Source organism: Osmia bicornis, chromosome 11 (assembly GCF_907164935.1).
Source record: "Osmia bicornis bicornis chromosome 11, iOsmBic2.1, whole genome shotgun sequence".
In the NCBI taxonomy this organism is placed as follows: Eukaryota; Metazoa; Arthropoda; class Insecta; order Hymenoptera; family Megachilidae; genus Osmia; species Osmia bicornis.
In genome coordinates, this window is record NC_060226.1 from 4,568,982 (window position 1) to 4,582,080 (window position 13,099).

Below are 13,099 nucleotides of genomic sequence, written 5' to 3' on the forward strand. Positions count from 1 at the left end.
AAAGCTAACATTAGCTGACATATCGCTCATCGTACGGAAATACGCCCGCTATTATTAAACAACCTAGATTTTACCGTGGAATCTTCGAGAAGAGAATTATTAATGAACGTCGATAATTATAAATGGTCGACAGACTCTCGCTCATCGTTTGCGAATGAACGTGTACGATCGAACCCACGGACGTGTCATGACCGCAACATTTACGGGTCACCGGTGACCCACGATATTTAACTTCCACTGGACGAATAAGGAAATTTCTCTTCTCTCTTTTCACGGAAGTTCGATTAAAGATTCGCTCACCGTTTCTTCTTAATCATTTCGAACGGGTGGATGGATAATATATGAGGATGCAAAAGTCGTTTCCAGGGGATGGAACGTATTGCATGGCAATAGCACGAGCACGTGCCAAGGTCAGCCTACCGAAGGGATGAGTTTAAGGTCAGGGGTGCGTCTCTTCTTCGAGGGTGCGAAAAAGGAGACGCTGTGAATAGGAAATGAAGAGATAATAGAATGCTTCGACGGATTGAAAAGGAAGAGTTTGTTTCCCGTTCTCAATTTCACTTGCATAATAGGATTCTTAAAGAAGGGTAGAATTTAATTTTTCAACAAATATTCGTTGCTAGTAACGTTGAAAGACAACGAAGGAATTTCCCATAAAATCGTTCCGGAATTAGATGAGGACAACGTTGCTTTTATTTTAGACGTCGCATACATGGTTCCAGATACAAGATTTTTTTATAACAATTTACGTAGGCGTTCCGGTATAGGGGAAGATCAATTTAGCTATTGATAACCGTTTACGACCTTGGCCTTGCTCGTTGTAATAAAATTACTCGCATTCGATCAAGATGATTCACACGTGTTCTCGAGCTTGTGCCTTTTGATATTTTTAGAGGCAACTTCTTTTTTTCCTGTCAAAATTCTCGATCTTTTTAATAGAGGAAATTCCGCATCAACTGATTTATTTATTCTTTTAAATCGAAGTGAAAATAAGGGATGAAAATAAATCCAGACAATAATAAGCAGTTTAAACACACTTTCGCGCCCTACGCGTTCGACTGCAAAGAGTTGGCAAGAAAAGAAATCTGTTTACCTTTGGAAGTGTCGGGGGCGAACCGAGGATGGCGAAAAAGTATAAATTTTCAGCAGGGGCTGTCGACGAAGCGTTTAAGCAAACTGCGCTCGAAGATTTGAAATAACACGGGGCTGAAGATGGAAATACAGGGAAACCGGGGACGTATGCGATTCATCTAGATGTTGACCGTCCAGAAATAGTGGCCTGGCGAGTACCGTAAACGCGGAATGGCTGGTATGCGGCCATATAGCGAAGTGCCATTGAATGCTCGCGTAAACTGCATCGTTCGTCGTCGTTGCCTCCACCCTTTAACGAGTTGCTTTCAGTTTGACATTGAAAGACGAAGAGTGCAAGAAACTTTACTCTGTGGCCAATTCTCGACAGCTGGCGTGACTCCATCTTCGTCGCTTAAAGTCTCGACGCGTTTTGAAAGCCTCGAAGATGGTGCCATTATTTGAAGGAAATAATGGTGTACCAGGGAAACATCTAACCGAATAAGGTTTTGAAAGGATTCGTCTAAAAATTTGAAGAGTGAAATATTCTTGAAATATTGGAGAATAAAAAATTTGAAGACGCAAGAATCCCCCCTTAACTATCGACTCGACCCTTTCGTTATTGGGTTCGGAGATTCCAGTGGCATGAAACTTTTTAAGAGCTTTTTCCCTCTCGATCCACCTCTTTTTCCTTTTACTTAACACGCGAATTACGAGGCGCGAGGGCGTACTGTCGAGGAAGATGGAACGTGCTTGAAGCGGAATCGAGAGCAAGGATCCCATATGAATTGGCACGAAGCAATGAGTGCATCGGGTGAACGGCCGGCCGTGCATCCAGACTGCAGACGTCCAATAAAAATATCTTACATTGCTTCTCTCTCTCGCTCTCTTTATCTTCTAAAAATCCTCTACCCTCATTCATCGCCAAATTATTTTTATTGTCGGATAAGCGACGGGAACTGCTTGCTCGTTAGCCAATGAGCCGGTCTTAATGAATTAACGGCCGCTTATCTAGCATTCTGTTGTGTAATTATTAAATTCGAATGCTTTACTTGTTTCGTTAAATTCGATAACAGGTATCGTGGTCTAATCCTAATTCACAGTAGAAAAACACTTTACGTAATCAATTTATGGACGTTCAGTTACATAAATTAAACTGACGACACGTGTACGCATTCCTTTGTAAAAGTGTTTACTAAGTCAAATAGCTAATTTACTAATTCACAATAGCTGTAAATATATTTACTTATCAACTTACTTGGTATGTGCATGTATTGACGGTGCATCTATTGTATCGACCTGTCTCGTTTCTCGTATCCATCCATAGGGGGGGTAGAATTTATTCTGCAATATGGAAATCATTGTTTTATAGAATGTAAAAGTAAAAACATTCCGCGAAAGTTGTTCGACTAATTTCGAGCTTTCAGCGTTGAATCATCGAATCATCTTACGTAATGGTACGTACGCGTCGGTGTGAAAATGACGACTTAATTGCCGTGAACGTAAGAATTATAGGCGGTTCGTTGTACGAAAGTCGCGATGTTTCGAGGGGACGTGAAATTTTAATTTACCGCCGACAGTTCTTGTCCACGTGCGGCTCGTGAAACCGCAAATTACAACGACAGAGTAAATCCGACACGCGATTTCTTATTCGTACGCTAGCGTCTCCCTCACACGAGGGCGAGCGTGAATTTCTCCCGGTGGTTTCGAATTCTCGTGCCAAGTAATTCGTGTCCTGCTGTCACCTCACGCCTTCACGCACGATTTACGAACCATCGTCTACGCTTCTACTTAATCCAGCGTACGCCCCCCGCTTACTTTTCTTTTCTTTTACCGCCATTTACTTTCCCCGGCGCCGTGTGCGACTCGGTTGTAACATCGTACAGAGTGCATCATCAGTGACGAGTAGACAGCGTGTTCCTTTAATTCGCTGCTGACCGATGTATCTGAAACAAAAATTAAATTTTGGTTAATTAAAGATAAAAAAATTGCATCCGTTCTCGACACGGTTCTTCTCGATCAACCCTGAAAAGCAAAAATAATCGTACCATTTTCCTCGAAAGGATCAATGTATTTCCTAACTTCCTTTCTGCTCAGACGAATCGTAAAATGGTAGGTTTAACCTGCGTGTCCCTGAATTTGGCGAGCAGGCTCGCGTGGGTGATTTTATCCGATCGAAGGGGATGCATTTTTATTCAGATATGCCTCTGTTATTTCGATATTATGCTAACAACGTTATAAACAATGAACATCCAGAGCAGTCGAGCATTGAAAACGATTCTTGTACGCATTGGGTGCGAGAGAGCCACTTGTGTAAATATAGAACACGCGATATATCGCCGATTTATCAGTGGCGAATACAGAGGGGTGTATTTTTTACATTTTCAAGTATTGAATAAAATTAAGGGTATAATTATAATATTTCTCGTTTGCCTTAAGGATATTATCGATAACGTTATCAATAACAGTAGCTGTAGGCGAAATCGGTAACCCTGAGGTACAGGTACAGCACGTCCCTGAATTGAGTCAGCCTGGTCGCGTGGGTGATCCTGGTGAAACGGAGGGGATAACCCTCGGATGTTGGTTAGGGTGGGGGGTCGGGAGGGCGGGTCTAAGGACGGTCAACCGTGGCACGGACAGACGGACAGACGGACGCACAGGGTACCGATAGGGATGCACCGACCTTGAAGGGATTTTTGCGTCTACCGTCGTACGTTCACCCCGTCAGCAGCAGAGCGAACGTACCCGTAGTGCTGCTGCTGCTTCTCTGAGAAACGCGACTCCCTCTTTCTTGGCTCTTTGTCTCCCCTTTCGTTCTCGGCCCTTCACCCCTCGCTGCCAGCCAACTACTTCTGTACCCGGCCCTTTTTTCTTTTTTTTTTCTTCTATCGTCTTCGTTCCAGGCTGAAACTCGTCGGGAATCGGCCGCCTTCTACCCTCGAAACCCTCTCCTGGCGACGCTCCAGGGGCGGAATTTTTGCGGTGGCGTCTTTGTCAGGACACCTTCGAGACAATGGAAGGGACGGATAAATGGGAGAGCTGGTTCGGTTTTCTCAAGTTCTTCTCAGCTGGACGTTTTAGACTTTGCTGATGTTTCTTTGCTTTTTTATTATTCGTTGGCTCTGGATTTTAGAGATCGAACGAATGTTGCGGTACGATTGTAAGAGACGAGTGTTTGCAATTGTACTATGAGTTATAATTCGAACGTGGGTAGAGATTGGGTTGATGAGAAATTTCATTGAATAGCCGAAAGAATATAAAAAGAAGGAATACTTTGATGGATCGTTGCAACGATGCAGTCGGTTCATCATGATTGTGGCACGTGCTCACCACGAGCCATCCCTGGTGGCCGATGCATCCGACAGATTAGGCTACACGTACGCGATATGCACGTGCGTGGCGTGTGCCCAATAGTGCGTGCATCGCTCTCCGCACAAAGCGGAGGTCGTAACCTTGTTGGTAGCCGTGGAAGGGTCGAACGATTTACGCGGTCACGAGGTGAGATCGGAAAAGCCGATAAGGCATCGCGTATAATTAACGATGCTTTCCACGTACTCACGTGTATATCGACGTCGTCCGTGAAACGACAATCCTCTCCCTCGCAACTATAACTGTCTCTTTTACCTTTGTTTCTAGGAAGTTACTGTTCTTCTTCGAGAATAGCAATAACCGTTTACGGGACGTGTCCTTTGAGAGATTTACGAAACACACGAATCAGACCTTTATGAAATATTCTAGGATGAGTTTATTCTCGTAACAGTTTCTTCTTCATTTTTATTAACGAATATTTTGATATTCTATTTGAATATTGTTAATATCGAAATACTTGGAAAAGTAGTCCGATTCTTGTTTGCTCAACAGATAATTAAATATCTGAATGTGTATTTTCCTGGAAATAAATATAATCATTTAGTATGATTCATATGACATGAGTATACATCACTCGCAACAGACTCGTGTGTATCCCAAAAAAGTCCTCAGAAAACAGGAGATTAGATGGTGACCTTGTTGAAAGGCTGTCCGCCATCGTTTCCAGAGGTCGGACTTAATTAGTGCGAGAAGCTCGGCGATCATTGTCGTTTAATTAATTGCCCGTCGGCAAAGCCAGATAAGCCCACGGGAGTATACCCCCCAAGAGCTTTGGATCGCTTCATAATCGTCCGGTACACGATAGAGAACGACGAACAAGGATCAAGGTTCTCTGATTGAGATTGCTTCGATAACTAACATTATTCGTTTTCATCTAAACATTCGCAAATATAACAGCAGTCTGATTGTCTATTAGCAAAATTTCATTCAACGAACGATGAAACGATTAATTGTCACAGATGTATCACCCTTATTCAAAAGACAAAGGGTTGCCAGTCGAACGAACGATGTTCGAATTGATATCAATTGAAGCACGAAGATGCAGAAGAAAAAAAGAACGGCAGTTAAACAGGCAATTAATAGAGGCACGAGCAGAAGAGGAAATAAAAAGATGGCCGTGTGGGAACAAGATGGCACGACCTCGAAGGGCGCGGTCGAGTTCAGGCTAGACTGAAGCTGCCCTTGTGCCTAACCGACCTTGAGACAGCCCGTTTTGCCATAGCCTGACTCCACCGGCCCCATACCATCAACGCATCCTCTCCTTGCTGCACAAAGAAACTGTCCTCGCTGGGAATCACCTCAGTCCATTACCAGGAATTTTGCAAACGGAATTTCGCCGTTTCGGAAAGATCGCAGATCTCTGAGAACAGGTGTTCAACGACCATATAAGATATTCCTAGAGTTTCTATTCTGTCTCGATCATTTCGGCATAATCTAATGCCTTCATGAATGACAATTCAAAAATAGTATTTCTTAGTTTGAAAGGATGAATCAGAATTTTGAGGATTATGTTAAATTGCATCGAAATTGAACTTCCATGTCTCCTTCCGAAAGTTTCATTTAAGAATGTAGGATTTTGCGAATGAATCATCGTTGATATTTAAAATAAAAAGAAATGTTTCCGCCCGGGATCGAACCGGGGACCTTGTGCGTGTGAAGCACACGTGATAACCACTACACTACGGAAACGTTGCAATCGACTCTGAATTTTGTGCATCGGAGGTGCCCAGATGCATTCGTATAAATTAATCGATCGAAATAATTGGAAAAATGCATCCTTCGACAATTCGGTCAAACGAATCAGAAAAATTTTATATAGACAATAGAATAACATATTGCATTGTCTCGAGTGGCATATCTTCCTTGTATGAATAAATTAAATGCATAAAAAAGATTTTCAACATTCAACGAATTCAACTTGATTCTCTTATTGCGTTAAATGTTTTTCGATGGCGTTTTCTGTGAAAGCTGCCGAACAACTGGTAAAACATAAAATCGGCTGTAAATGGTAAACAAGGTCAGTTAGGACAAACGCGTGTATAAACATTTTTTTATTGTTTCCGCGTATTGATTTTTAAAATCGTCTGCGATCGTATCCACGTTTTGTAGCAACCTTCGGTAAAACTTTTTCAAAACATTAATCTCTTAACAATTATCCGATGTGAAAAACATCTTATTGATCGGTAAAATTTGTCGAATGGTTACACGCCAAAGATTTGAAAGATTCTTTAGACAAGGTTCGTGGAAAAAGAAGGAATTCGTACATAAATAGAACTGACCTGCGCTATCAGGTCCAACGCGTGCTCCTTTGTCCGTAGATTTCTTGGAACATCATCATCGTTCTCTTTAGAATATTGGTGGCAGATTTTTCATTATCTGTCCAGTGTATAGAGATATCTGTGCAAACTAAAAGACAATTGTTCCTGAGCTATTTATCTTTCAACAAACGCTTCTCTGATGCAGATTCGCTTTAGTATAATTGAGGAAGCCTGGTCGATTTTACGGGTTTAATGAAGAGCTACGGGACAGGTTGACGGGTCTTGCAATAATAGAAAGCCACGGTTCTCCAGTTCGCTAAACTCGTTGCTACACCGTGTCATCGTGGTTGCTCTGACGAAACTTTTACTTTTACCGAGGAGAAAGTGCACTGTCGCCTGCACCTCTCCCGATTCCGCTTAGAATGCACTGCGATGCAACGCGAAATTCGTGCATGCATACGAGTATCGTATGCTTCGTTCCAAATCACCGGCGCTTTAGATCTGGAAACGATCCAAAGCAGCGAGCATAAAAAATATTCTAAATGAAAAGTGAAATATGAAAAATCACAAGAAATATTTGAAATTGTATCGCTATAATTAATGTTCACGAAAAAGTGCATCAAGTTGGATATCTGCAACGCTCGGCGTTAACAAGCGTCCGCTGAATTAACGGCCATTGTACTTTTCCCATTTAAGGGGTGACACACTTTCTGCGGCCAGGATCGCGAGAAAACGTGCAATTCCGTGCTGGTTCGTTTCGTTTCCTGGTTGGAGCAACGATCCGGCCGGTCGTTAGCCGCGGCACGTTGCATCGTGTGCATGCTGTTGCATATTGCATCGTCCGATTGTCTGGCGAAGCAATCACGCTGAAACATAGGAAAGCCGCGAATCAACCAGTCATCTCGTAACCAACCCAATTTTTACCGGTAAAGGGGACTGGAAAGGTTTCCTTGTATCTACCTGATGCATCGAAGAATGAATTGTTATAATTAAGCTGCGAGGTGTTCAAAGTGTTGCATGGATGATTCACTTTCTATTAGTGAAACTTTTCATACAATAAATTTGAAAAATTAACATTCTACTCATACATTTTTCAGTATAAGTAGAATGGTTTGAAATGTCTACCTATGTAAATAGAAGAAAAGTGCAGTTGCAGTTTTGGGTGCATCCTTGCACTCAACGTTCTGGTATGAAAGGTGTTAAAAATCAAAAAATACCATCCAGTAGATGGTATTTTAAAATAGATATTGAAGAGTTCTCTTCTGAGGGATGTTCCTTAGCGAAATCCAGGAAGACGATCGTCTAGATCGCTTAGAGTTTCGCAGTCTACTCTCTCCAGTCCGTCAGGTCAACGGGTCACTCACGCCTCGATCGGTCGAGTTTTATCGAAGAAAACGGATCCTCGCGGTTGCGACACCTTTGCTCGAACAGCGGAGCCGCTTTTGTAAACGCTCGCAGATGCCAGTAGGTCAGAATATCATCCTCTTCGTCGTCGCACACTTTCTTCGGGACTCTTACTTTTCTTCACCGCTGTTGGATCAACGACATCGGAATCGTGTTCGATCCAGGAAGATGAAGCCGGTTAACTTTCTCCATTCGAACGGCTTGTAACGAGTTGGTTTTATTATAACTCGCCTCCTTTGTGCGGCTGTAATCAAACCGTTGTTTATGAGCCTGTTATTGCATTTACGGTGAGATCTAAGCCGTTCGTTAGACATCGTCTTCTTCCCTTTTGCGAAAGGTTTTTCCTTTGAACCTTCAGTTTCGACGTGTTTTTTACTTGCGACACTTTTCAATGAAGAAATCAGCGTTTTCGATCGATTCGGAACAGGTGACAAGGCAATTTCGAGACATAATTATTACCAGTTAATCGCTTCAAGGTCCCGGTAGCCGTAAATATGCACGAGGCCGTGATATGCGAGTTACAATTCTTATCAATTCTACGCACGCCAAGGTCATCGGTTTGTTATCAACGCTTGTGATGCCCCTTGCTCCTCCACCTGGAAGTGTACACTGTTTTTTTCTTTCCTTCTCGCGTTCGAAAACGAAAATACTTATCTGATAAACAGCTCGGCTTGTGTGCCGAAGGCACCGCTATTCCTCCTAAAATTGGCACTTATTGCAACATCCCGATGTTTGCTTTTTTTCTCTTCCACATGCGCGCTACGAATGGTAATCGACGAGAAATAACTTCTGAAGGCTGTAGATAATTAAATTCCAATGATAAGGATTTAAACTCGTTGATATTTGTTTAATGTCATGTCAGATCGAACCGGTATTGTTTTTCATTGCGCTGTTCGACAAACAACTGCGTTTAATTAATAAAATATACAGATCGTTTCAATAGTATATTTCACTTATTTTCCTTTAGTTTCCCTTCGGGGCATTAGCCGGCGTCAAGTCGCTTGACGTAATCAGTCTCGTGAGTCGGACCGACGAAACCGGGACAACTAGACGCGACCTACATATTGTTTCGTTGCTGTTACACAACCTGCGAACCAGCCAGCCAGGGTGAACGACCGCTTTCGTCGCCATGTTGTGAAAGCGTGAACCGACACCACGTGGGCCACGTGGACCACGTGCACCAAGAGTACGCCGCGGTGTCTCTCCAATTGTCTGACGAGGGTGTGTCCACTGTCGTACCGTTCCGAAGTCGAGACAAGATCAATCGAATCCTCTCAGACGATCGATAAAAGGAAATCGATCGACTCCTCTCGAGGAACATTGAATTTCAAAATTGATTCGATCATCTTTCTTACGTAATCCGATCTTTTGGTTCGTGAAATCAGTACGTAGATTCTTGTAAAATTTCCTTCCCGTTTGTACATGATCTTGTATTCCTTTTTTCGCGAGATTTTTGTAATTTTGTAATTCAGAGTTATTATTTCAGTGATAATTTTTTACCGCTGGAGAGTATTTGTAATATTCCTTCGATTTTTAATTATTTTTTTTTTGAAGGGGAAGATATAGATATCTTATAATTGGGAATTATTACTTTGGTGATAAGTTCAGTGATAAGTAACTATGAGGTATTATGTATTTCTATTTTTTTTCGACCTTAATTGTTTTTTATATACCAATGATAGTTTATGATACCGATTAATTAATTTGATTTTCACCATTTTTTATTATCGTTATCGCATCGATGTTTGATGGAATTGCCCCGCGCGAACCTGTTACATCGACATGAACTTCCTGTCTCTAATTATTCTGGCATTGAGTAGCCACGGTAATCGGTCCACGTGTCAAGGACGTGCATTAATTACGCTTACAACGACGCTGTTTTTAGGCGCCTTCGATGTGCTTTTTTTTCTCTCTGTATTCTGTAACGAAATTAGAAATAAACGTGTCCAGTGGACACAGCGATATGAGAAACAGAAGCCAAGCGAACACGTAGGACGTGGAATTGACTTTAATTAGCTGCATGGGCCTTGCTCCAATTAATGAGGTGAACCACTTGACCCTTTGTTCTAAACCGACTATTATTTTCTGCTACATTTCCTTTGAAACGGTGCCCTGCTTTGACAGCTCTACGATCCTCTTCTGTTACCCTGTCGATATTGGAACTTTACATTCGCTTCAATGTTCTACTATAATCGAATTCTATTTTCATTATTTCCAAATCGTGTTTTCGACGACCTCTCTCTATTAGCTCTTTATTTCAATATGTTTTATCCTTTTTTTTTTCTTCAGTAATTTGAAGAATATTTGAAATTTCGCGTAAGCAGATTAGTATCCTTGGCGAAGTCGTTGAAACGCTTGAGACAATCGGTACTCGAGATAAGGATAGGTACTTTGTACAGCATAAAAAATACCAGTCGTTCGAGTAGTTCAAGTGGTTCAATAAATTCGAGTATATATCCTATTGATTCCAGTTATTTCAAACGAGCGTTTTCTCATTTCTCAACGAGTCACTCGGCCGTTCAATTACAATTTAGAATATCATAACGGACCGATGTTGATCGTTGCCAAACGATCAATGTTCCTCGATCCTAAACCCAGCATCATTTTAGGCCACTTTCCCTTCATCAAAGGTTATGTGTCGAGAGTGATGAGAAAACGAAGCGAATCTGGCGAACTCGACGTCCACCGGTGTACCCATTTACACGGGACGAGAGTGGATAACGCGATTATCCTCGAAGGAAGAGTCCTCGGAGATAGTCCACTCTCACTGTCGGCACGGTGACTCGGTGAAAGTAAAGAGATTACTTTTGCCGCTAGTCGTCCACCTCCGCGGATGCCGTTCCTCTGATTTCTTCGTCCTCGCCGGCAACGATTACTCGGATGCTCGACAATGCTCGCGAAGAACGAACTTTCTTTCTACTCGGTGAGAACGATGAATCTCTCCTCGAGGAATAGAGGAGGCGTTCGCGAATTGTCTACGATCGCTGCAGGGAAAATAGGATATCTTTATTCGAGTTAATTCAAAGGGAAAGCAAGATACAGAAGAAAGCTTTCCTGGTATCAGTCCGAGAATTTCATCGAACCGTTCGTGTCCAAAAGTAAACGCTTTGTTCCTAAAGCTCGTTGTCGATTCCATGAAACGAAAAAGTGGAGAAGCAAAAAAGCAGGGGTAAAAATTGAACGAAAACAAAGACAACGGGATGGAAAACTCGATATGCAATCCTGACGTTTTGCGAAACCGAGCCATTGTCTGGAAAGCTCCTGTGTTCGATAAAATTGTCAGAAACGTTGCGTGTGTTTACAGTTAGCAAAAAGCTCCTGCGATAATAAAGCCGGATCCCTATGTCAGACCAGGGTGAAACATAAGCGCGAGAAGCCATTGAGAGGACGAAATTAGTTCGTTCGATATTTTCTGAACTTTCTCTCGATTCAGCTCGCGATTACCCGCGACTTTTTGTGTTCTTTTTTTTCGTTTATCGTCTGAGAGGATTGTCCTCTTGGCAGTGGGCTCGTAAACCACCCACGATTGGGCCATAGTTTAGGGGAAATTACACGGTTACCACTCGGCCGAACGGGACAATCAAATCCCAGGGTTTACAGTCGGTGTTCAACAGTCATCTGGTCCGAAGGGGACAAACGGGATGTGGTTTTTGTTCATCGATGAGTGTTTCGACGATTCTTGGAGTTTCTTTAAGCACGCTTTGTTTGTCCCTTTCGAGCAGAAATTATGATATTTTCAAGTTTCAAGGAAAATCATGATTGTACACTGACAATGAATCGCAAAGATGGTACGATTATTCTTTTTTCATATTCGTTCAGCGACAAGTGGACCATCTTCTGGAATACAATATAATAGACCAAATATTGAGAAAAAAAAATGAATATAATAGAATTTCATATGAGATCCTTATTGAAGTTTCTCGGTGTCAAATATGTCTATTGTTATAGACAAGAATAGGTACTTCTTTTTTGTTAAGCAATGTCAGTTATTTTTGCTTCGACAAAAGAACATTGGCTGATCTTTAGTTGCGTTTGCAGCCACGTGTATACTTCACCAATAAATAAACGTATGTGTATCAATAGTACAAGCATCGGCAAATTTTTTTGACGAAATATTGGGTCAAGGTTTCAAGAAACATTAAAGTTTCATGTTCTCGTTTGAAGAATGGCCTGAATGTTGAGCAACGATTTTCAATGTGCATTGCGATACAATGAAAATTTGTTGACCTAACAACTGTAATACCAATAAGCATTACAACAGCTTCTCATCGTTCTATCTATGATCTAATAAAGTTTCTTATCCAAATCAACGGAATGATTATTTGATTATCCATTTAACTTAAAACGCATTGGATCCTTCAATCTTTTCCATAAAATCACAGTTTCCAATCGAATGCCGCCAAAAATGGTCTCCGCAAGATGGTCCAGCCGGATGAATCAGTTTGCAGGACCTGTTCAACTAGACCCCCGGTTCCGTTCGCGTCACCCATGCCCGTACACCTTGTTCTCCATTCTGTGTATCGTTTTCCTTTTCGTTGGCACTCTCGGTTTCTTCGTGATCCCGGCTCTCCTTTCTCGCGTAGCGACACTAAAAATATCGTGAAAATCAGCCGGCTGGTCGAACAATGAACATCGTGTTTATCTTCCCGCCTTATTATTATTGCCCGTTCGACCGTAGGAGGACCGTGAGCGACCCGTTGAAGGGCACGCGTGGGCGTTTGGAACCGTCGAAAATGCTGCGTGTGGCTGTTAGTGCGTGAGTGCACACGCGAACTCCTGACCGCTGTTCGTCTACGTGCAAATGTCAATGACGTCTAAAAATAGGCCGACCAGGCATCCACCACGGTTTGCTGTCTCCTCCAGATACGCTGGAACGTTTGGCGCGAATCGAGGCTGACCTTGACATCGAGCGACCCACTCGAGATTATTGGGGGATGGTCACCTTGACGTGGCGATGACAGAACACCGAGGGGAGATCATCCGCTCTTCCTTTCTTTCTT

General features: G+C 42.4%; 1 protein-coding gene and 1 non-coding gene across 9 annotated transcripts in view; both read right to left on the minus strand.

Annotated features, from left to right (window-relative positions):
* Positions 1–13,099, minus strand: part of LOC114872407 — a 55,160-nt gene that overhangs the window by 29,955 nt on the left and 12,106 nt on the right. For 4 of the 8 annotated variants that reach the window (XM_046287748.1, XM_046287751.1, XM_046287752.1 and 1 more), the window contains 2 exons: positions 2,903–3,014; positions 2,327–2,412 (listed from right to left, as the gene is read on the minus strand). In XM_046287748.1, the coding sequence (XP_046143704.1) occupies positions 2,327–2,412; positions 2,903–2,908 (92 nt within the window). In that variant the 5' untranslated portion in view covers positions 2,909–3,014. Of the gene's footprint in view, positions 1–2,326; positions 2,413–2,886; positions 3,015–6,716; positions 7,562–13,099 lie in introns of all 8 variants that reach the window. The other 4 variants (XM_046287749.1, XM_046287750.1, XR_003788758.2 and 1 more) reach the window with 2 other exon arrangements.
* On the minus strand, positions 6,054–6,126 carry Trnav-cac. Its single transcript has one exon. It is a non-coding gene; the product is annotated as a tRNA-Val (tRNA).